This window comes from Hippocampus zosterae, chromosome 2, assembly GCF_025434085.1.
Source record: "Hippocampus zosterae strain Florida chromosome 2, ASM2543408v3, whole genome shotgun sequence".
In the NCBI taxonomy this organism is placed as follows: domain Eukaryota; kingdom Metazoa; phylum Chordata; class Actinopteri; order Syngnathiformes; family Syngnathidae; genus Hippocampus; species Hippocampus zosterae.
In genome coordinates this window covers 10,398,229-10,424,098 of record NC_067452.1, presented here as the reverse complement: position 1 = coordinate 10,424,098, position 25,870 = coordinate 10,398,229, and the positions used below count along the sequence as shown (strand labels likewise).

General features: G+C 44.6%; 2 protein-coding genes across 3 annotated transcripts in view; one reads left to right on the top strand and one right to left on the bottom strand.

Moving 5' to 3' along the window:
* Positions 1 to 412: 412 nt before the first annotated feature.
* Positions 413 to 25,870, bottom strand: part of LOC127594953 (uncharacterized) — a 352,607-nt gene continuing 327,149 nt past the window's right edge. The window contains exon 3 of one of the 2 annotated variants that reach the window (XM_052056685.1): positions 413 to 992. In XM_052056685.1, coding sequence (XP_051912645.1) covers positions 513 to 992 — 480 coding nt within the window. In that variant the 3' untranslated portion in view covers positions 413 to 512. The remainder of the gene's footprint in view (positions 993 to 25,870) is intronic. The other variant, XM_052056677.1, reaches the window with a different exon arrangement.
* The window catches only part of opn7b (opsin 7, group member b), a 61,152-nt gene continuing 46,587 nt past the window's right edge, over positions 11,306 to 25,870 (top strand). Inside the window, exon 1 of the mRNA XM_052056811.1 lies at positions 11,306 to 11,736. The gene's annotated coding sequence lies outside the window, so the exon portion shown is untranslated. The remainder of the gene's footprint in view (positions 11,737 to 25,870) is intronic.

Here is a 25,870-nt window from a genome sequence, read left to right as displayed (position 1 = left end):
ATTTAATGATTGCCTATGAGTGCACCTAGCAAATTAGTCGTGAACAAAATCAATTGACCAAATGAAGCTTGACAGATTCTGTTCTTCTGAAAGTAACCAATAATTTGACACAGAGCACCATTTTGAAGATGTGACGTTTAGTGTGATTATAAAATAGCCTCCATACCCATTGCTTCCAAAAGAAATGTGAGCACGTTATTTCCTCAGGAGAAGAATGGAATTTGTGGTGTGATGAAACTGCTGTAAAAGTATACTACATACTGTGGTATTCACTAAAGCTATATAGTAGGTATTTATTTGATTTTCTTAAAGCTTCAGTCTCTTAACAGGAGTAGATGGTGCGGTGAAAGCAAAGGATGCCACACAATAGCGGCACAAAGAGAGAAATATATATATATATATATATATATATATATATATATATATATATATATATATATATATATATATAAATAAAAAATTCCTCATCTCACCCCTCGGGTGGTGTCCGTCCCTCATTCAGCTCGGGTCCTCTACCAGAGGCCAGGAAGCTTGAGGGTTCTGCGCAGTATCCTTGCTGTTCCCAGCACTAAACATTTCTGGACTGAGATGTCCGATGTTGTTCCCGGGATCTGTTGCAACCACTCATCTAGTTTGGGGGTCACTGCCCCGAGTGCGCCGACCACCACAGGCACGACTGTCACCTTTACCTTCCAGGCTCTCTCCAGCTCCTTTCTGAGCCCTTGGTATTTCTCGAGTTTCTCGTGTTCCTTCTTTCTGATGTTTCCATCACTTGGGACCGGTACATCCACTACAACGGCTTTCCTCTGCCCTTTATCTATGATCACGATATCTGGTTGGTTTGCCATTACCATCTTGTCAGTCTGGATCTGGAAGTCCCACAGGATCTTTGCTCTGTCATTCTCCACCACCTTCTGAGGTGTTTCCCAATTTGACCTTGGGGTTTCCAGTCCATACTCCGCACAGATGTTTCGGTAGACTATGCCAGCCACCTGGTTATGGCGTTCCATGTAGGCTTTCCCTGCCAGCATCTTACACTATGCAGTTATGTGTTGGATCGTCTCAGGTGCCTCTTTGCACAACCTACACCTTGGGTCTTGTCTGGTGTGGTATATCTGGGCCTCGATGGCTCTGGTGCTCAAGGCCTGCTCCTAGCCACTGTTCCCCATTGTCTGAGACATTCTCTGAGTACGTCATCCGTTGGATTCTTCTCCTTGATGTATTCATGGAGCTTGGATGTTTCATCCTGGACAGTGGCTCTCACCCTCACTTGTCCCCGGCCTCCTTCCTTTCGGCTTGCGTACAGTCTCAGGGTGCTGGATTTGGGATGGAACCCTCCATGCATGGTTAGGAGCTTTCGGGTCTTAACGTCCGTGGTCTGAATCTCTTCCTTTGGCCACCTTATTATTCCTAAAGGGTATCTGATCACTGGCAGGGCCTAGCTGTTTATTGCCCGGGTCTTATTCTTGCCATTGAGCTGGCTTCTTAGGACTTGCCTCACTCGCTGGAGGTATTTGGCCGTAGCCGCTTTCCTTGTTGCCAGTTCAAGGTTGCCATTGGCTTGTGGTATACCAAGGTACTTGTAGCTGTCCTCAATGTCTGCTATTGTTCCTTCAGGGAGTGAGACCCCTTCAGTGCGGACTACCTTTCCTCTCTTAGTCACCATCCGACTACATTTCTCAAGCCCGAATGACATCCCGATATCGCTGCTGTAGATCCTGGTTGTGTGGATCAGGGAATCTATGTCCCTTTCGCTCTTAGCATACAGCTTTATGTCATCCATGTAGACGAGGTGACTGATTGTAGCTCCATTTCTGAGGCGGTATCCATAGCCTGTCTTGGTGATTACTTGGCTTTGGGGGTTTAGTCCTATGCAGAACAGCAGTGGGGAGAGTGCATCACCTTGGTATATGCCACATTTGATGGACACTTGGGCAAGTGGCTTGCCATTGGCTTCAAGTGTGGTTTTCTACATCCTCATCGAGTTCGCAACAAAGGCTCTTAGGGTCCTGTTCACATTATACAATTCCAAGCATTCAGTGATCCATGTATGTGGCATCGAGTCATAGGCTTTCTTGTAATCAATCGAAGCTGTGCACAGGTTGGTACGTCGGGACCTGCAGTCTTGTGCGACTGTTCTGTCAACCAGGAGCTGATGTTTGGCTCCTCTGGTATCTCTACCAATGCCCTTCTGTTCTCTCTTATGTATTGATCCATGTGTTCACTTATCTTAGCCGCAATGATGCCTGACATGAGCTTCCATGTTGTGGAGAGACAGGTTATTGGCCGATAGTTGGATGGGGCTGCACCCTTCGAGGGATCCTTCATGATCAGGATCGTTCGCCCTTCGGTTAGCCATTCTGGGTGAGTCCCATCCCTCAGCAGCTGGTTTATTTGTGCTGCTCGGCGCTCCTGGAGTGCTGTGAGTTTCTTTAGTCCTTTAGCCAGTAGGTGTGGACCATGTCCGTGCCTGGTGCTGTCCAGTTCTTCATATCTGAGACTCTTTCCTGTATGTCTGCCACTGTTATGGTAACTGGGTACTGTTCAGGGGGGTTGCTGTGCTCCTCTCGTAGGGTCACCAGCCATTGTGCACTGCTGTTATGTGCAACCTCCTTCTCCCATATGCCTTTCCAGTACCTTTCAGTTTCCAGTCTTGGTGGGTCAGCTCTGTTGTTAGGACCCTGCCACTGAGCGTACACTTTCGCAGGTTGTGTTGCGAACAGCCCGTTTATTCGCCTGGCCTCATTCTCTTTCGTGTACCGCTTTAGGCGACTGGACAAGGCTTGGAGCCTTTGTTTGGCAGTTTCTAGTGCTTCAGGTATGGTCATCTGGATGTACCTCTCGGGTATCGGCCTTTTCATCACACCTCTCTGGGCCTCCGTCAGGCCACCCAATCTCATCATCTGCATTCATTGGGGCTTGCCTCCCAATCTCTTGTATGACCTCCTCCTCTGATCTGGCAGCCTGGGGCCCTTCACCATGGAACCTGCGTTGTACCTCATCAATCTCATGTTGTGACAGCAGTTGCCGTTTGTGGATGTTGGAACACTGAGCTACTAGTTGTTTCGTGGTCAACCGTAACTGTGGGTTTCGAAGTAACCATTTAGCCCACATTCTCTGCATGTAACCCCTCTGACTAGGGTTGCTTGAGTAGTAGCATTCCAACAGAGCCATGTTATCGCATCTCACCCATCTCCGCTTTGTTCCAGTAGCCCATTTTTCATCAAGGTGCTCTGGTTCCCCAGCACCTGACGCAGACCTTGTTTGGCCGGGCGACGTCTGAGCTGGCGTGTCATTCATTTTTTTGTCTCTCATCATTGTATGAGGTAGGCATTAGCGTTAAGGATCTTGCCCTAGGACCCATACTGGATGGTGTTATGTGCTCATTCTTTTGCCCCAAGCGGGATTCGAACCACCGTCTCCCGTATGCCAAACCGATGCCTTACCAACTGAGCTATCCAGCCGCTATATATATATACTCTCTTTGTGCCGCTATTGTGTGGCATCCTATATATATATATATATATATATATATATTCTTTCTTATATATATATATTCTATTACAGCTGTCAGTTTAGCGCATTTTTATTGGCATTAGGATCATTTAAATGAATTTTAATTGGATAAAAAATTTTCTCACGAGATTAATGCGGCACCACGTCGCAGCGCATGTTACGTTGCTCTATAAATACACCAGAAACATAACAACAAGCGCGCTGCACAGCCTAAACTTAAAGAGTTTATGAATGGAAAGTTTACTTTTAAAAAGTTGCCAGATTGTTCCACTGACAAGAAAGACCAAAGTTACCTATATGTTTTGCAGTCGTAAACTGAGCTATCATTTTTGCACGTCGAGACTGAAATACCACTTGATGGCCAAGAACACAGCTGATGTGAGTACTCCGCCCCCTCTTCTAAGACGGACAGCTATGGATCATTTAAAGGGGAAAAATGGATAACACGACAAAGAACAAATTTGCTGAAGCCATAGCTAAATGTATGGCTACTGCATGCAAGCCTGTCAACATTGTCCACAGCTCGACTCAAGCTGAAATCATTTGCATTTCATCTACCGACTTCACTACGGATTGCCACCGTGAGCCTTCATTACAAGCTGTATACAGAGATTGTACGTAGCTGAGAAGGCTAAGGTACACCAAGCGGGAGAAGACACTTTTTGGGAGAAAAATAAGAGACGAGGTTGATGAGCCTCTGGTGAATAAAGAGCAGGTAGTCTGTCGAATACGATGTATGCCACTGACTCGATTGGTACTTGTTTGGAACTATTTTGTGTTGAAGGTTACAGTGTTCCGTGGCCATATAAATATAGCAGGTGGCGCGTCTCTGTGTTCGTCTGACAGCGGCGGTGCGCTACTGAGGCACGTCAAGAGTTCAGCGGTGCAGTGGTAGCGACCTAGCTGAAAATAAAATGTCTCCAGTGTTGTCATCGAACCAAGTGTCGTCATCTGAAATGATGTCTACATAAAACCGTAGAGAGACTTCCGCGCAGGAAGGACCAACAGAATCAACATAGCCTGACTGCTGTGTTCAAAGCAAATTTGAGAAAAACGAAGTATGCAACCATGGCTTTAATCCACTGTAGGCTGAGTACTAGTTTACCTTAGATGTGCACATTATAATATTATATTGCTCTGTTTTGATTCCCTAAAAAGAGCTGTTAAGGCAGATGTTGTGTGACAAAATATTTTTTCTCTGTTGTTGATGGACAGTAATATTGTGTGAATAACTGCTCCAAGTGAAAAATCTTCATGTAAAATTGGAAAATCGAAATTGTTATTTCAGAAAATATTTGCATTTTGCACATAGATTTCACTATTCACTCAGACCATAAAGCCATTATTTTATTTATTTATTTATTTTTGTTGTATTTATTTTTTCTTATTTGATGTTGTTTTTAACATTGTACTCGTGATTTTAACTGCTTGTTGTAAGGTGTCCTTGAGTTTCTCGAAAGGCGCCCACAAATAAAATGTATTATTATTATTATTATTATAGAAAACAGATTCATGATTCCATATTGAATATATATATTCTATAAAATATAAAAGGAAATTCAGAAATGATAAAAATGCGTGAGTAATCACGATTAACTTTGAGTGAATTTGAGTTAATTATGACAGTTACATTTTTAATTAGATAATATATTTTAATCGTTGGACAGCTCTAATATATATATATATATATATATATATATATATGAGGGAGGGAAGAATAAAAAGGCCTGATCAAACGTGATATAATTTTATTAAATCTTACTGTAGCACTTACTGTAGCTCAGGATTCTTTATCTTGCCATGAGCTACACAAGCATCTTGTATAATGATTGATTTGATTCGTATCATATAAGGACTACATGCATTGGACTTTACGACATTGTTCGACATCCCGTAAAGAGCTGGTATCGGGTTGCCTGAGTAACCACCACGTGCATGCGGGGTAAGTAAATTTATGTTACCGTTTACACTGTCGTTTACTATTCCCGAGTAACAAGTAAAGCTTTTGCTGATAAGCGCAAATACTTGTACGAACATTCAATTACTTTACAATTACATAATTGGGGTCTACTGTATACAATGTATATTGTCATGATATTTTTATTTATGCATTAATTTATATGCTCTCATTGACATATTTGGTTTTGGAGTAATCCAAAAGTAATTAAGAGTTATTAAATCCCATTACTTTAATATTAGATTACTTAGAAAATTATTATAGATTACATTTTTAACAGGTAACTAGTAACTGTATTGGAGTATATTTTAAAAGTAACCCTCCCAACCTTGGTTGCAACAACCTCTTGACTCATTCACTTCGATGGACATTTCAATTTGTCAGATGGAAGTCTATTGTTTACTGTTACGGCATATATTTCTAAAGTGCGTTTTTCAACCTGTCTCGCTCAGCCTGTCTCTGCAATTCAGGTCTGTAAACCACTGTGGCGACCGACAGATTACTGTCGGTGGTGATTTTACGTCACTTAGGATTGGAGATCGGCACCGCTTTTGAGTCGAAAATAAAGAGTAGGCGGTGAATCACAGCTTGTCACGTCGTTAATGAGGTCGAGAAATGCCACTATGTTGAAAGTCGGATAGGTTTAGGCACCTCACACCGTAAGCACCATGTAAAAGAGAGAGAGAACATTCAACATGAGCCATGCAGCGGCTCAGCAGCGCTCATAGTGCATTCCAAAGTCATACATCTGTAAATAAATAATTTTTTTGCCATCAAAAATCACATCTCAGTCTTGTTTTTGTTGTTATACAGTTTGAAGTGTCACAAAAGGAAAACACAAAAACGTCAAAGTCACGACTGCTTGACTTGGGTATACACTTTTTAGTGTATTACCGTTGATGACTAAATAACAGAAAAAGTTGGAAACAAAAGTTCTCTGTTGAATTAGGAAGGTCTCGTTTTCTTCATGCTCGTAAGCAGCTGAGAATATGGAGATATCTGCTGTGAAAACAGATGGCAGTCAATGAAGTCATCTTTGAAGTCCTCCTGGACAGCACTGCTTTCTTACAGTTAATCAATCCGGGATTACAATCTCGGCAGCACGGCGATGGGACTGGTTAGCACGGTAGTCAACCGGTTAGCACATCTGTCTCACAGCGTCGTGGGTTCAGTTTTGGCTTGGATAATGGATGTGTTGCGGTGTGACAATCACACAGGTCGAGGTGATGCGCAAGACTATAGCCTCTCCCCGACAAGACCCTAGCGTAACCTCCCAGAGGTGCACCACGGTAATGGCAACATGCCAGCTGATCAGCTAGGGATCTCGGAGCAGGAGGGAGCACCAGAGGTGTTGAGTGCTGGGCCCACGGATGTGGATACGTCCCGATTATTCACCAATCCCTCCCCCAGCTATGGGTCAAATTGGTCCTGCTGCCTTGTGGGTACACTAAATGTGAAAGGCTAAGGGAGAAAACCCTAACAGAAAATCAACGGGCCAGGTGGGCTGGCCTCCTGAAGCGGACTGCGACAGACTGCAGACCCAGCAGCTCACTGCAACCACACAGCCCTCAGCCGTCTTGGACTCTTCCTTGCCGCTGACTCAAGGGTAGTGAGGTCAAGTCGTGGACTGGGCATTGTTCAGGCCCCTTCCACGTAAAACATCATCGAACACCATTTGCACCCCTCCCCTTCACCCCGCTTCATCACATCATTGACAAAGTCCTGCGGCGACGGGGCAGGTGGGCGACGGGGGCAGGTTATGACAGACTGGAAGCATTCAGCACACCCCCTGCATGTGGGCGGCTCGGGTCGGCGTCGTTGAGTTGCTGGAAAAATGGGGCAGCGGCGCTCTCCGGTGAGCATCCGAGTGACGAGGCAGCCATTTTCAGGGTCCGCACTGCCTCCCTCACTCCGAGGAATGGTCTAGAAAAAGTGACCTAGAAAAATGTCTGCCCCAAGACTAAACCCGGGACGGGTAGCCGCACCCGTCGGGAGTCCCCTTTTTAGCGGCCGCAACAACAGGGAAAGTTCACATACCTCTCTCAAGGTAGCAACCTGGAACATACGTACGCTCCTGGACAACGAAGATCGACCCTCCAGAAAAACCGCACTGGTAGCAGAAGAACTGCGCCGGTATAACATTGACATCGCGGCTCTGAGTGAGACCCGCTTCCATGAGGAAGGCTCTCTGTCGGAGCCTGGAGGTGGCTACACCTTCTTCTGGAAGGGTCTCCCCAATGACAACAGAAGACTATATGGGGTCGGCTTTGCTGTGAAGCAGAGCCTACTAAGATCAATCCCAACGTCTCCAATCGGCGTCTCCGAATGCCTTATGACATGGCGAATTCCACTGGCCCACGGACGCTTTGTCACCCTCCTTAGTGTATACGCCCCGACCCTCACATCCGACGAGGCTTCCAAGGACGCTTTTTATCTACTGCTGAGCCAATAGCTGAGTAACATCGACCCGAGGGACTCCATCCTCCTACACGGGGATTTCAACAGAGTTGGCAGAGACTGGATGACCTGGAACAGAGTCATCGGCAAACACGGTATCGGCTCATGCAACCCAAACAGAGAACGCCTACTAACTTTATGCACGGAGCATGAGCTAGCAATAACAAACACCATGTTCCAGCTCCGTGACATGCACAAGACCACCTGAATGCATCCTCGCTCCCGTCACTGGCATCTGCTTGACTATGTCATCGTCCGTCAAGTGGACCGGAAATTTGTCTCCCTCACGCGTGTCATGCGTAGAGCGGAAGCATCCACTGACCATCGGCTGGTTGTGAGCTCTCTACGCATCCGCATCTGTCCACCGGCAAGAAGAACTCCAGCTGTACCAAAAATAAACATCAACAAGATCTTCGACCCAGGGTACAGAAACGAGTTTCAGGGAGCTATTGCTCAATGGCTCCAACAACGAGACGACAGCAGTGACCCAGCATCAAACGAAGACCAGAGCCTCTCCGAAAGATGGGAGAACACCAGCAAAGGGATCCTCACAACAGCACGAGAGGTTCTTGGCGTAACTAGTCGCAAACATCGCGACTGGTTCTGCGAGAACAACACTTCCATCAAGAATCTCTTAAAGAAGAAAAACGAAGCACACGACCATGCATTGCGTTCGGGTTCCCCGCAGGCATGGAATAATTTCCGCACGCAATGCGCAGAGGCCCAGCGGCAATTAAGAACGCTGGAGAACACCTGGTGGACCTCCTACGCAAATCAACTACAACAGCACGCCGACCAAAATCAGCTTCACCAATTCTATGACGGTCTGAAAGCTGTCTGCAGCCCAATAAAGGGTTCTGTAAGCCCCGTGCGATCAGCCGACGGCGATCACCTACTCATTGACCGCCCTTCTATACTCGCAAGGTGGGCTGAGTACTCTCGGGAACTCTTAAATAGGATCAACCCATCCGATCCCACGATTCTCGACGATATCCCTCCCCTCCCCTCCCGCAGAGAGAAGAACTAAGCACACCACCAATGCTGGAAGAAACAAAATCTGCTCTCCATGGCCTGAAGAACAACAAAGCCTCTGGTCCAGACGGGATTCCTGCCGAGCTATTGAAGTTTGGCGGGCAAGCCCTCCTGGACGATATCCACGGTTTCCTGTGGGAATGTTGGGAGGGGGAAGACGTGCCACAAGCTTGGAAAGATTCTAACATCATCTATATATACAAGCGGAAAGGCGACAAAGCTGCATGCGGAAATAGCAGGGGCATCTCTCTACTGGCAACGGCAGGGAAAGTCCTTGCCCGCATTATGCTCTTCAGACTTCTTTCCACCATAGTCGATGACGTGCTCCCCGAATCACAGTGCGGCTTTCGCAGAGACCGCTGCACTGCAGACATGATCTTCGTCTTGCGCCAGCTACAAGAAAAATGTAGAGAACAACATCGGAACCTCTACATCGCCTTCATAGATCTAGCTAAGGCTTTCGATACAATCTGCAGGGAGCTCCTATGGGGTGTGCTGGGACGCATTGGTTGCCCCCCAAAATTTGTTGCGGTGTTAAAGGCCCTTCACCATGGTATGCAAGGCCGGGTGGTGTGTGGAAGTGAAAAGTCCGACCCTTTCCCAGTGGCTGTGGGGGTCAAACAGGGATGTGTCCTTGCACCCATCCTGTTCAACATCTACCTTGCTGTCATGATGAAACATGTTTACAACAATACCGACCCAATACGAGACGGTATCTCGATCAATTACCGTCTCGATGGCAGCCTTTTTAACCTAAGAAGATTGAAAGCCAGAACGAAGATCAGTAACACGTCTGTACTGGACTTGCAGTATGCCGATGACGCTGCAATGCTGAGTCACACGCCACCAGGACTGCAGCTGTCCCTTGACGTCCTCACGGACACGTATACCCGCGCTGGCCTCGTCCTAAATGCAACAAAGACAGAGATTTTGCAGCAGACCACCGACACTGACCCCTTTATCTTCCACTCCGGGGAAAATGCTCTGAAGAACACTGGCAACTTCGCCTACCTTGGCTCATCTGTCAACATGAAGCTCGATCTCACACCCGAGATCCAAAGGCGGATCGGGTCGTCAGCTGCAGCATTTGGACGGCTGTCTAAGCAGACTCCCGAAGAAGGTGCTGTACGGTGAATTAAGTACGGGGGAGAGGAGCAGCGGCGGGCAGCTGAAGCGTTTTAAAGACAGCATAAAGGTCACTCTCAAGAAGTTCGCCATCGATCCGACCAACATGGAGGAAGCAGCATCGGATCGGGTGGAGTGGCGACGACGCACCCTGGAGGGCGCAGCGCATCACGACGCCTCATACAACCTGGCGGCCCTGCAGCGCAGGGAGAAGCGACATGCCGGACCGGTTATGGACGGCCACTATCGCTGCGACCTTTGCGGGCGCGGCTGCGCTACTCTGGCGGGTCTGAGGGCGCACCAACGTTCGCATCAGCGGCGTCAACAGCGCGGGGATCGAAGGATGGGGGAGCGCAACGTCGTCTTCGGCTACGACGGACTGGAATAAGCAAGTAAGCAGGATAATGGATGGCTGGGTGGTTTACATTCTACCACTCTGTACACCTCAAATGAGTTTTACCCTTAAGGTGACAGTCGTTCACTTCCCTCCTTGCAGCACAGAAACCAGGGATGACAATGGCTAGTGATGAAAAAAGCGGAAAGGGGCGTGGCCTGGACGGGGCGACCAATCACAATAAGTAAGACATCATACACGTCCAATCGCAGGGCTGTTTACAATCGGAAGATTGAAAGACTGATCGGGAGAGCTCGTGAAAACTCGACGATAAGGTACCTGACCCCCCCTAAAATTTTCTCAACGGATTTAGACGATTCATAAAGATGATCAATTCAAGAAATAAAACTGCAGATTTCCGCGTATCCGCGGAAAATTGCCATCCCTGAGAAATGACCAAGGATTGGTCTTTTGTTTTGTTTTTCCTTGTGTGAATTGCGCTTGGAGTCAAGTCCTCTGGAGTTTTCAAAAATTGCATTTCAATTCAGCATGGCACATGTGAATATAAAAACACCCACAAGCGTGCCTTTGCCACTGTAGTATTTGGGCTCATTAGCTAACATGCATGACATTTCATTTGCACTTCAAAGCAAAGCCGTGTCACCCGTGTCACCCTCACCCACCCTGCAGGAAGCCTCATGCGAGCAGGTTGGGAATTTTTCATCATCTTGTAGCGCTTCCGTGTTATCCCTCTCTTGGGTTTTCCCAGGTCAACAGTGAGAATATAATATCTATTTTTTTTTTTGTTGAATCAATAAACGTGGGCAGTGATGTTGGGGTCCATTGAAAGACAATCTGCAATGTGGGGCAAGCACCCTTAGTGAGAGGGCTCTGTGTGCATGTGAGTGCGAGAAAGAGAGACGGAGTGGAGAGAGAGAGAACGAGAGAGAGATGCAATGCGGGGAATCCATGTGTGTGCAAGGAAGAGCTTTAAGTAGAGCGGGAGAAAGCAGAGCAAGCAGCAGAGATCTGAAGAGTCAGTGTGAGCTTCAGGGTCGGGGAAAGACAGCAGCAGCAAGTCCGTCTCTTTCATTCTGCCGCCGCTCGGATCTCTCCGACCGGCTGTGGAGCTGTTGCTGCTGCTGCTGCTGCTGCTGCTTGCTGACTGCGGGGGAGACTCTGTGGCGCTGTACACAGAGTCCAAAAATCTTCTTCTCATCTGCTTCCTTTACTGCCACACAAGGTTGAAGGTTTGATGCGTCCGCTCTCGACTTGAAACACCAATGATCCCTCGGCAGCACACCCTCTCACGAAGGTAGGCTCACAATACTTGAATCAACTTTGTCTTTGAACTACTGTCGGAAAGTGGCTGTTCAACTTTATCCAAGATGATGCTTGCCTTGTGTGTTTTCACAACCCCCTTCTCAGGATTAATGGCCAATGTGCTTAAGGCCACTTCATTATAGTGCTTTTTCTGTATGTTTTTGACTCACAGTGCCTCGGCAACTTTGTGGTTTGTACCCAAGACAAGCCAAATATCATGATTTATCACGGGCCCTGGAGTGCCGTCGCCTTAATAAACTCGTTATGAAAGTGGAGGGAGTGAATTGCCACATTGTGAGATTGCTGCACTCGACTGTTGATGAGGTGACAGCTATTTGGAATGTGTCGTGTTGTGTATTACGGTTAGTGTTCTTACTCCCACATAAAGGAACAATTGTGAAATGACATGTTTGCTTCTGAAACCTCAAGTTTTACATGGCAGTGCACTGCAAACACACTTATATTGTACATGTGCGTCTAAAACAGGGCTTACCTTTCCATCTCTGGTTAAATCTTGTATTTGTGTGTGTGTTAAGAAGTTTGGTATTGCCAGTCTTTGATAGCCTGTCAGTCTCAGTGCTGGCCATTATTTCAAGAGATGTGCTGCTGATGTGGAACAAAACACATAAGCGTAGTTCTTTACGAACCTCTGGTGCTCATTTGATTCCACTCAAGCCCAAGTGCAAAACAGCTTGTGTACAAACATGCAAACACGATTGGAATGACAACACCGGTCAGAGAGCACACTGGGTTTGTCATTATTTTGAAAGGGTGTTTTACTAACTGTGGTATAATGATGAAAGCCCATACCCAATATGCCCCATCAAAGACGAAGATGGTTGGTCAGTCTCGCTGCCAGTATAAAAATATGCGCGGTACCGACTCATGTCTGCCAAAGGTTTTCTCAATTCCCATAATGAAGACCACAAAGCTCCTCATAATAAAAGTGTTAGCTGGCCTTCATAGCGTATTTCACAGCTGAGAAAGCAGGCTTCAGAATTCTTTGGTTGGATAGGAACTGGAAACTAGACTCACACACACGCGCGCACACACACACACACAAAACGCTACATATCACAAGTAGAATCTCTCTGAGTGAATTCCAAGAAAGGACACCGGATATGTTTAAAAATGAGGCTGTTTCCAAGTTTCGGGGATCAACTGTTTGAAAAGATCTCCAACTTCCTCTCACAGCTACAACAAGAAAGAATATTTCCATCATGGGTAGTGGATGAGAATCAGCAAAGGATGTCGTTGGGCTCAGTCAGAAAAGGGTGACACCTCCGCATCGAAAGGAGCCAAATGAGGTGGCTAGGTCATCTGGTAAGGATGCTTCCTGGACGCTGCCCTGGCCAGGTGTTCCTGGCACATTCCACGTTCCCTAGTTAGGCAGCTGGCCCTTGAGTCAAGAAGATAAGCAGAAGAAAATAGGTAGATGAATGGATGGATGGATCGATGGATGAACGGATGACTCGTGGATGGCAAAGTTAGAAGAAACAAACAATTCAATGAAATTCAATGACACAATTTTCTGCAGTTGTTTGTGGAAAAAAATCTATCAAACAATAATTGAGTCATAATTGGTAGTGGCACAATTTCATTTAGTGACTACATCTGTGCGCGCTCATTACCCTTCAACTGCATGTGTCTGTGTTGCAATTATACAGGGTGGCCCACTTAAAAGTAGCCCGGATTTTTTTTTAAATTAAAATATTTTTTTAATTTTTTTCAAAACATGTATTTAATTACGTGAATGTTACAAGTGACCCAAGTCTTTCCAAAACCTGTTTTTATTACTTACAGGTTACAAGAGATGCTGGAAGTGTTCCAAAACTGCTCCGGTTATACACGTTGGCGCTGAGCCAATTTTTGTTTGTTTTAGATTATACACGAACAGTAGTGCTCCTACCTTCTCCGGGTGCGTACCATACCTCAAGAAAATGGTGTTTTCCTTGCAGCAGAGAATAGTGATTGTGGAAGGCTATGTGCGAACCGGATCAATTAAGAAAACACAAGAGGCCTTCACTCGCGAGTACCCACAAACAAAACCACCGGCTAAACGTTGTGTTCAGAGCCTGGTTAAGAAATGGCGAGACACTGGCTCTCTCGCAAACGTGAAGAAGCAGAGACCTAAATTAGTCTGCTCAGCGCCAACGTGTATAACCGGAGCAGTTTTGGAACACTTCCAGCATCTCTTGTAACCTGTAAGTAATAAAAACAGGTTTTGGAAAGACTTGGGTCACTTGTAACATTCACGTAATTAAATACATGTTTTGAAAAAAATTAAAAAAATATTTTAATTAAAAAAAAAATCCGGGCTACTTTTAAGTGGGCCACCCTGTACAATCAAGTTATTACTGCTGTACAACAGTTGGCAACAGTTTTCATATCTGTGTGGGAGAGAGGGCATTTTGCAGTGCCATGTCAGGCCCTGATCATAAACAAATGGGTGAACGGGGGAGAGGCAGAGTGTATTGAATGACTCAATCGCAGGTGTCAGGACTTGTCTCCACCGTGGTATTTAGTTGGCGGTTGTGTCAATGGAATGAACGTTCTAAACAATTAGCAGGAATGTCACAAGTGCATCGTCCTCTTTTATCTCTCTTTTGATTCCACTCAGTGTTTATGGCCTCAAACAGCACAAACGTGCGCTGAAGTAGCCTAATACTACACATGAATTTCTGGTGTCAGCCTTTGGTGTGAAATGTTGCACAAAACATAGCATTATTTGATGAAGCAGCAGCTCAGTGACAAGGTATGTTTTTTTTCCCCCTCATATGAATGAAACCATAACTTGGAAACAATATAATTGACCTATATAAACGGATTATAGCATTTACAAGTGGCTCTCAGTGACAGATCATGATACATAGATGTCAGACGGGAGCGCTGGGGACGCCAAAGGAAGGTTTCACTGTGGCTAATACTTTGATCTTACTTACTTCGATCATGGCAATAGAATAAGTCTTCAGACTTCACCAGGTCGGGTTTCTTTCACATCTAATCCCTTGTCCCCTGGATTTATCTCCTCGTACTTGGGCATGCAAATGAAGGGGTTACATCAGTGGTATGTCAAGCAATAATGACCTTGACCTCACTGGCATGGGATGTATGCGGCCCACAAAATGTTCTAGTATGAAAAAGGTTAAAAAATAGAGGACCTGTAAACTTATCATTCTGATCATTATCTTTGTCAGTTAATAATTGCTGTCCACTCATACGCGTGAACAATGTGTAATACTCTCGTCGGTGTCAATCCAGCTTGGAGACAGCCATAGTTTTACTGAAGCAACAATGCATAAACTCACAAAAGAAGAACACACACTGAGATAAATACAGAACAATAAAACCAGTGGGGAGAAAAGCGTGTAAGCCATCTTAACACCGCTGTGTTGCGACAGAGCCTTATCACCCACCACACTCCAGTTTTCTTTTGGTCTGGTTTAAAAATATCAATGTGATTGCAGCAGGGAGCCACGCGAGCAGCTGCCATCTACTTGTGACTGCGTAGTTCTCATACTGAGTTGCACTCCGTTCTCACTCGTTTTTGCAGTGCCTATTTTATTGATAGATTACACCTTATGGACCCGCGACCTTAGTGAGGATAAAGCGGTTCGGATAATGAATGAATGAATGAATAAACCTTGTGGACATGTCTTGGTGATGATCATATACATGTTGAGGTGTTTATAAGGGAAGTTTGCAGTTTTAAACTTGCTAGGAACATTTGAATGTTCGCCATGTAGCCGTACAGCTCACAAAATTTGTTGAGTGATTCACAAAAACATGTACAATGGGTGTATTGAACGCTCTAGATACTCCTTAGGTGTGACTGTGAACATGAATGGTTGTTTGTCTATGTCACAGGTGTCAAAGTCAAGGCCCGGGGGCCAGATCTGAACCGGCACATCATTTTATGTGGCCCGCGAAGGCAAATCAAGCACGTCAAGTTCCATGATGCTTGCTAAAGTCTGAACTAAAATCTCAAATTGTCATCTGGAATCCATAATAATAAGAGAGATATTGCAGGCATTTTGTCGTGGCCAAACCCCTTTTTAATATTGTTTGAAAAAGCAATTTTCTTGACTTATGATTTCAAAACTAGTCATCTATCAATTTGTTGTCACGTTTTCTCTTTGTTCTGCTGGCCCGACGACATTGAGGGTGTTGGTTATTGTGTTCACTCGAACAAATACAATACCCTGTGTCCTTATTTATTCATAGAGCGTTGAAACAACAGCTACAGCTGTAGCAGAGTGCTTTACAAAACATAAACCAAAAAGATATGGGTATTTTTTGACCAAAGAGTCAACATTTCACAAATAGTCTTATGCTAGTCTCAGTTGTTGAAAAAGGAAGGATCGACACCGCCCACCCAGAGAAGCATATTCTACTGGCAAAACCCCTGAAGCGCAAGGTAAGAGGTCAGTGCAAGGCTGAAGGGTTTTGCTTGTTATGATTGTATCTGCAAGTGCAGGGTCAATGACGGACACCTTGTCTGTCAAGCCTCCTGTCTGTGATTTCTCAAAAATAAAATTAGAGTTCCAAAGTCCACACAGTTTTCACAGTTCAGGTCCCTCGCGGACTCCTGACACGTTAACAGTTTTAGCATATATTACCAAAAGTGTTTCAATTATCAGAAAAGACAAACTGAAAAATATGTCAACAGTGTGGAGTCGCAACAGTCAAGAGCAATTTTGTAACACCAGGGACAGTAATTGCGAGTTACAGTCAAGCTTCCCTGTGTGGTGTCCACAGATGGGATGCTGCATTAAGCGTCTTATTTTTCATAACTTGACTGCTTTAATGGCATGGCAGACACTTGTGAAACATTGCTACACATATATTGTGTGCAAAATGAATTCTACTCAACAACCAGTAGATAAAGCTGAGGTTAACATTTCGTGAATGAGAATGGTTCGGCCCTCGGGCAAAACATTCTGAATGACAAGCGTCATCCCCACCCCCCAAAAGCCCCCCCGCCCAGTGTCAGTTCTCCTCATGTGCATTATGTATGACATTCAGACTCACCCACCCACACACACACACACACCAATGCAATAACAGAGAAAAAATTGCAAAATACAACTGGAAGGGTACGGACATTAAATTACGGTAATTGGTTTGGTTCATTGCCGATGGCCATGAGAAGCAGAAAACATACAAAAAATGGGAGAATCAAACACCCAGGAGTGTGGATGTGCGTATAAGTGCAGTACAGAAAAAGGTGGAAAACTTAGATGACATGACAGCTTTACTCTGCAAGCTTGTGCGTCGGTGAAATGAGAGACCGAATGAGTAAGAAGCTGGATTTAAAGTCTCACTGGCATTAGGTATCAGTGTCTGAATTACTCCCCAGCTTGTCTCATCGTCAACAGGAAAAGACTCACAGGCAATGTCTGTTGTCACCGTGTTCAATTAAACAAGATTAAGAGAGTTACAACTTCAAAATAAAGTAAAAGTTGATGATCTGCCTTTTCCATCGATTGGAAATTCCACAATAAAACCTAAAAAAACCCAAATGATCCCGCACCCCCCAAAAGATGACTAAATGTTTTAAGTTATGTAGATCTGTTAAATCTGTTATTAGACTCCTGCACACTAAAAATTGGGGGCTCTTTATTGGTGCCTTGGGCATGGCCTGATATCTCTCAGTATTTAAGTTTGAGTTGCTCAGTGACACGTTACCATGACAAGCTTTCTTCCATGCCAGAACGTCAAGCTTTCTTCCAAGCCATCTGCATTCAGCGCTGCTCTCTATTGTTACTTTATATTTTTAGGTGTAAGGACATCACCACATCTGTGTCCTGTTTGCTTCTGCTTCTCGGTCTAAATTCAGCTTCTTACCTGCTTCTACAAACTGCTGTAGTGGAGTACAAATTAAATAATAATAATGCAAAGAAAAAAAATACATAAAAACAGTGAACACCATGAAACATGAAATCAATGCCGGGTTAAAAAGCAAAGAATAAAAATGTGTTTTTTGACATGTTTTGAAAAGTTGCTGTACAAATATCTAGATGGAAAAGTCATGCAAAAATTACTTTTTAAAAAAAAAGGGGTTTTCTAATTTGCTCATCCTCCCGAGGGTGGTGTGGGGTGCTGGAGCCTATCTCAGCTATCTTCGGGCAGTAGGCGGAGGACACCCTGAATCGGTTGCCAGCCAATTGCAGGGCACACAGAAATGAACAACCATCCGCGCCCACTCTCACACGTTGGGACAATCTCAGTGTTCCTGCCAAGCATGTTTTTGAAATGTATGAGTACCTGGAGAAAAACTACGTAGGCATTGAGAGAACATGCAAACTCCACAGAGGAAGGCCGGAGCCGGAATCGAACCCTACATCTCTGCAATGTGAGGTGGACATGCTAACCGGTCGAGTAGTGTGCCGCCATAGAGCGGAGATGTCCGACGTAAATCTGTCTGGCAACACTATGATACGGACTGACAGAAACATTAATACGTCGTGGAAATCCATTGATTGTGGTTTTTGTCTCAAATGTTGAGACACTCGCTATACCGTCTATAAACGTGTATGCACACATGACTATGAAATCTTGGTGGTCTCATTTCATCCCCTCTGCCTTCCAAGAGTTTGGCCAGATTCGATGGACTGAGGCCGGACTATGTGGGATCTGCAGCCAAGACCTCTCACTCCCAATCAGTTAACAAACCCGTCCTGTTGATCGAGATTTTAATTCTTGTGTCCTGTCCATTCACTTGCCATTCACTACGCCAGTATGTGGATTATCCAAAAAGCCTGGCACGTAATATAGCAAATGCCCACAAATCCACCTGCAGGCCTGCTCTGAGGAAATTTGACCATAATATCATTCACTGTCAGTACTTCAATGCAACAGGGCTATGAGATGGGAAAAGAGAGTGGCCAAGGATATAGTGATCTGGACAGAGGACTGTAAGGAGGAAATGAGATACAAGTTTAAACTACTCACTGTTTGTTTCTGAAATCACGTGACACCTCTACATCAGCTAGTTCAGGGGTGCCCATTAGGTTGATCCTGATCTACCGGTAGATCTAAGACAGGTCCCGAGTAGATCTGAAGAGTGTCGAGGAGAAAAAAAAAACAAACAACCATTTGTGTGTCTTTGTACTTTAGTAATATATTTTTTTGTGTCATGTACGCTGCACCCTAATCATCCTATCAGTCTCGTTTTCACAAAATAAATATTTAAAAAAATAAAATAAAGCAGGTAAATCTTGAATTTACGGTGGCGCCTGATTATGTCACCGGAAGTTGTTAGCGCTCAGCAGTCTGCAATTGCAGCTTGTGATAAGAGCTGTTGCGGTCTATCTTTTATCGTCATTCTTCTCATTCAGAGTTTGCTTCGTGTACAATTCACCGAGGGCACGGGCAAAGAATAGGAATCTAGGAGGGTCCAGGGAAGCACTTTAAAATGGTACTTGTGAGCTACGATAGTTAACATGCTGAAGTGCGTCGCATGCCTCAGTTTCAGGATGTTTCTCATCATGGCACGTGTGTGTGTGTGTGTGTGTGTGTGTGTGTGTGTGTGTGTGTGTGTGTGTGTGCGTGTGCGTGTGCGCGCGCACGTCGGTAAGGGTAGATCCCGTGAGGTTAGTTGATCGAAAAGTAGATCTTCGATCCGAAAAGTTTAGGCACCCCTGAGCTAGTTGATACATTTGGATTTATCTACCGTTACTTGTCAGAGTATTTCTCGGGATAATTGTGGCCTTCAAAAGCCCTCTGCCCAGACAGCCGACGCCTTCGCGCACAGGCATTTGGCGGCGCTGGATACGCACCCAAACGTCTAGACATGCCTAAATTAAATGAAACTTAAAACATGATCCAATTTTGTTCATAGATTTCTCTATCACGACTGTTTAAATGAAACTATCAGACAAAGCAAAACTGTTGAAATATTCCTGAACAATAACTTATGGATGTCCAGTGAGTTTAAGCGATGCATCTGTGAGAGGGGAAAAAATATGCCCTTAACCCTTAGATGCATGAGTGACTGGCCCCTACACTCTTCCATAGGTGGGTGAAAAAATGACCCATAATACAAACAATGCTTTTTTAAATGACATTTTTGTCATTTTAGTTAAGAATAATCACTTCTATAAAATTTTGTAATATATTTAGGACCATACAGGAATGATTTCATGTTTGAAATATCTTTATTTTTAATTTTTTAACATTTTTTAAAAATAAAAATGACCCAGAATAGCAATAGAAAAATGTGAACATCCATTTTGTGTGTGTGTGTGTGTGTGTGTGTGTGTGCGTGTGTGTCTGTCTGTCTGTATGCATTGCCTGTTTTGCCTTTCTGTCAGTGATCATTGCACACAGGTACATTGCATTTCCCACACCTATTGCTGACTTTGCGATCTTTGTTACTTGGGCAGATCTGACACCTTTTTCACTTTGGTTGGCCCTGTGTATTTCTTTCCTGTGTCTTAGTGGTGGCTTTTGTCACCCCGCACCTTTTCATTGCTTCAATAAATGGGATCTGCATTTGGGTGCAGCTTTCCAGTCGACTCATCATGTGTGGTGTGACAAGCTCCTTTGACAGATCTTTGAGGAACAGCCGTCGTGCATTGGTGATGCCACTCTTGAAATCTGGGTGCTGAGCCATGAAAAAGGTGTAGGCATTTAGGGTGCCGATGTCAATTATGTTGTACCATTGCACCATGGGCCACCTCTGTGTTTGTCGCTTGCACGGGTAGTTGCCAACCATCTGGTCAATGGTGTCTACACCTCCATTTGTCTTGTAAAATTTGATCACTTCTGTTTTTTTCTCTTTGCTATGTTCATCCACTGCTTTGTCGTGGTGCATCGTGCTCAGGAGCACAACAGATTTTCCTTTCTTTCTGACGTAGCTGACCATGGTAAGGCTGTCATTGAATCCAAACTCTGTGCTGTAAACCTCCCTGGTCTTGGAAAGCTTCATCAGAGTAGGGATGTCTGGCTTGTTCTGACATAGAGTCCCAACAATAGTGAGCTCCTTCTCCAGGAGATGCTGCGCGAGTGGCACACTGGTGAAAAAGTTATCCATGGTGATGTTGCGACCGGTGTTTCTAAATCTACCACACAGCTGCTGGACAATATTTTCTCCCAGATTCTTCTGAACGTCTTCCCCTGGTTGTCTCCCCGTGTAAACTATACCATCTATTGCATAGGGGATGCGTGCATCACAAACCAATAAGATCTTTAGGCCATACTTGGCAAGCTTGCTTGGCATGTACTGTAGAAACTTGCACCTTCCCCTGAATGGCACAAGCTGTTCATCGACAGTGACACAATCACTGGGGATGAATTGCTGTCTGCAGTTGACCAGGAACAGGTACCATACATAGCGAAAGACTGCCATATGATCTGTTTCCAGGCGGAAGGCCAATTTGTAGATAAATCAGTCATGAACGACACACAAACAATTTTATATGAAGATAATACTTAGACGTATCAGCTCTTACAGTGTAAAATAATTTTCCTGAGGGGTTCATTTCTGATAGTATAGTCTGCCCAGTCCGCAGTCAATGTATTGCTGACAGCCAAAGTCGATTCGAATCAGTGGTTCCCATTGGACTCCATAGAAAATGTACATGGGTCACTTTTGACCCATTTATGGAAACTTTGGGTAGCAATACAAAAATTGAAATTTCTTAAAATGTATAAAATGTAAGTTAAAATTGTGAATGACATTATATAAAAAACATGTTTTTTGAGGAATACCCGGAATATGAAATTATAATAAATTTTCAGTACGAAGATATTTCAAGAAAAAAACCTCACCGGGTCATTTTTGACCCACATATGCATCTTAGGGTTAAATATGATAATGCTAAGCTTGTTGTGGAAAAACCATGTGAGAAAAGCAGAAACAGAATACAAGTTGAGCATCCATATTTTTCGGGAAATGCTAAGAAAGCTTGGGACGGTTTAAACGCGATCATGGGCCGGGAAACAAAAAAAAAAAAAAAAAGCGCACCCCCCTGTCACAGTCTGAGTGTCTTTCCATTACACTCAGTGAACATGCAATAGCCTGTCCTGCATTCGACTGAATTCTGCACCTGGGTCTGATGTCCTGAGAGGTAGAGTATTAAAAGAAAATGTAGACAAATGACAGTGACTGTTGCTAACTTGGGGGAGGGAGATGCTACTGTCACCCCGTTCAACACATTGGCTGAACATCTTCAGGTTTCCACTAAATATTCCAGGATGCTTTCCATTCATTTCACGTCTGCGTTTAACACCTGGCACCTTCACTCTCTCCTCAGAAATTTCCTCTTTGACCGCTTTCATCAGGTCCTTGTCCATGAGTCTCGGTCCTCTATCACAATGCTTATGTAAAACAGGGGCGCTACAAGGGACAGTATACCGGTAATCATCTTTACTGTGTTTCTTATACACGAATAAATTCCATTTGACCCAGGACAAGTTTAGTCTGCTTAAGCATGCAGGCGATATGGCCTTGGTTGCCTTATTAAAAAAGGGGGACTCAGTGGGGGAACAAGTAGATAGAGCACATGTATCTTCTCTTCAAAACTGGTGTGATTTAATAGAACTAAAAACTAAGGAGATACTTATTCCTAAAAAGAAACCTGTGCAGCCCCGATTAAGTTGCAATGGCAGTGTGCGTTGTCGTACGTGAAGTGAAGATTTGGTTGCGGCGGAGTGCAGGCAAGGGGCGTACGTGCTATCCACTTGATGGGAAGAGGGAAAAACAAGGCAGAGGAGCAGTCATAATCTCCAAAGTGTGCTTACTCACAAAACACTAAATGAAATAAATCATGGGACAGGAGCAGCCATAGGGAATTGATTGGTCGATACAAGGAACAGGGCGGATGAGAATAAGTGAAAATGAAAACCTAAAGAGGGCGGCCCGGTAGTCCAGTGGTTAGCACGTCGGTTTCACAGTGCAGAGGTACCGGGTTCGATTCCAGCTCCGGCCTCCCTGTGTGGAGTTTGCATGTTCTCCCCGGGCCTGCGTGGGTTTTCTCCGGGTGCTCCGGTTTCCTCCCACATTCCAAAAACATGCTTGGTAGGCTGATTGGACGCTCTAAATTGTCCCTAGGTGTGAATGTGAGCGTGGATGGTTGTTCGTCTCTGTGTGCCCTGCGATTGGCTGGCAACTGATCCAGGGTGTCCCCCGCCTACTGCCCGAAGACGGCTGGGATAGGCTCCAGCACCCCCCGCGACCCTAGTGAGGATCAAGCGGTTCGGAAAATGGATGGATGGATGGAAAACCTAAAGAGTTGACAAGACACGGACAAAGCAAACTGAAAAACATGACATAACATGACACCAAAAAAAAAAAATTAAAAATCCACCGTAATCGAAACAAAGACACAGATCATGACAATGCTGACCAAAGTTGCCACTAGCATGCAGTTGTTGTCTTTGCATTTGCTGGCTGATGAGGGTTTGGCAACGATGATGGAGCTTCACTTTGTGGCTACCCCATGACTTGCCGGGCCATTTCTGGCTATTGGTAACGTTTAAATGCCCTATCATTTGTCAAAAATAGAATAGATTTTTTTCAGGTTATAATGCTAAATGACATGTTTAACCTTCAGGACTCTTTACTGATAGTGTGTAAGCATTTAAATAATTTTAATTATGGGTCGACATATTTGTTTGTACTGCAAATTTTTAATTCTGTAAATATTAGACAAGATTTCATGTTGAAAACACCTTACGTGACCCTTATTCCAGGTTAAATGTTTTTTGTTGGTGTTTATTTTATTTTTTTCTTTTAGGAGTAATCATGAAATGAGATTTGGAAAGTCCACTTGGCAAGTCAAGCCAAGTCAAGTTTTAATTGTCAAATATGCTCTATGTGCAACATACAGCACATATGAAATCACTTTCCTCTCTCAACCACAGTGCAAACATGCAGTGCATTGAAGCACACACAGGTCAACATAAGGGTAGCAAACCGAACTGCATAAAAATACATAAAGACATAAATACATAAATATGAACAAAGAGAACAAATAGCAAACAACAGACAACCAAGGGCACTTGTGATTATTGTGGGTTAAAGCGTTAGGTAGTGAATTGTTTAAGCGCAATAATCGGATGTCAGATGCTGAGGGAGGGTCACCATCTGTGGCAAGAGGCAGGGGTAGAGTGGGGGGAGTGCGGGCAGAACAGGGAGGGAGATGAATCTGGTTCTAGCATAGAGACATCGCAGTCTCCTCCCTGATGGTAGCAGGTCGAACATGCTGTGAGATAGGTGGCTGGGTGAACCTATTGTGGAACCTATTTGACCGACATAAAACTGTGAGGAAACACAGGGAACTTCAATACTGATGTTCTATCTGAAAACAAATGAAATTAAAACTCATGAATTGTTTTGTGTTAGAGCAGCCCAGTGGTCGACTGGTTAGTGCGCCGGCCTCATGGTGCAAAGATCCAGGGTTCGATTCTGATTCTGTGAAGTTTGCATGTTCTCCCCGTCTCCGTGTGTGTTTTGTCCGGGTCCTACGGTTTCCTTCCACATTCCAAAAACATCCGTGGTAGGTTAATGGATCACTCTAAATTGTCCCTATGTGTGCGTGTGAGCACGGATGTTTTTTTTATCTATATGTGCCCAGCGATTGGCTGGCGACTGGTTCAGGGTGTCCCCCGCCTGCTGCCCGAGGACAGCTGGGATAGGCTCCAGCATGCCCGTTAACCTTGTAAGGATGAAGCGGATTGGTAAATGGATGGATGAATGCTTAGTTTGATTCTGTTGACAGAAAAGTCACCAGTAGCCAGGAATGCCCCCAGTCACGGGGCCCGCTGCCGCTGGTGTGAATATTTTAAGACTCGCAATGGTGGGAATAGCCAAAGCTAGGAGGACTAACTGCTATTCTCATCTACCACCAGCCTATTTTCTTACTCGTGACAGCAGACAATTAAAAGTATCAAATGCATGTGCATGTGTGCGTATTCATGGTATGGAACGTATGCTTTGGGAATTCCTCAAAAATGTTCAGAAAATAAGCGCTATGCGCTTTTGTGGGGAGAAAGTTTTAAGAGGTGAGAGGCTGTGGGAGTGAAGATCTGTCACAGATAGAGTTTGGCAAGGGGAACAAGCCAGCATCAGTTTTTTGCATGGAGGAGAAAACAAATAAGATTTATATTGTGTTTAAATGTATCACACCACTCCCTGAACGTTCAGTAATATTAGTTGACAAGTATGACTGGTAAAAATAAATAAATAAATAAAAAAAAGCTCCCTCATTCTCCTGCATTCACATCTAAATAACATCTGTACAGCAAACTCCCCAAACATGTATTATGCATAGGAGCACTCACGACTCATTAACCTTGAAATGACTCTTTCAACAATCTCCACGGTTGCTTCTCTATTCATCCCTCTCTTTGTTTTGTCAAAAGGATGACGTCACAGACCGCCTTAATCAGAATCAGAATTCGAATCAGAATCTGAATCAGACTCATCTTTATTGGCCAAGTATGTAGAGCACACAAGGATTTTGTCTCCGGTATAACACGCTGTATTAGAATCTTCGTAAACAAGGACATGACAAATAGGTATGCAAGGACATTTCGTAATGTAAGTGAACTGTAGTGCGGTGGTACCACCCAGTGACGACTGTGAGACAATATGCAAAGTATCAAGCAGAGCTAAAGTGAACAGTGGTAGAATACAATACTATGACAATTTGTACAGTTGGTGCAAAAAATCATTGAACCATTTTAGGGTGACCAGTAGCAGTATTTGTAGTACAAGAAGAGTGACTACTTCAGTGACTGTTTAGGAAGTTAATGGCTAGAGGGAAGAAGCTGTTTAAGTGTCTGCTGGATTTGGTGCGCATGGATCTGTAGCGTCTGCCTGAGGGGAGTAGCTGGAAAAGGTGGTGGGCAGGGTGCGGGGGATCCAGGAGGATTTTCCGTGCCCTTGTCTTGATTCTTGCAGTGTGCAAGTCCTCAAGAGTGGGTAGAGCAGTGCCAATCATTTTTTCCGCCGTCCTAACTGTCCGTTGAAGTCGGATTTTGTCCTTTTTTTGTGGCGGCCCCAAACCAAACCGTGTTGGAAGAACACAGAATTGATTCGGTGACTGCCGTGTAGAACTGTCGTCGCACCTCCGGTGGCAGGCCCTGCTTCCTCAGCAGCCTCAGGAAGTACATCCTCT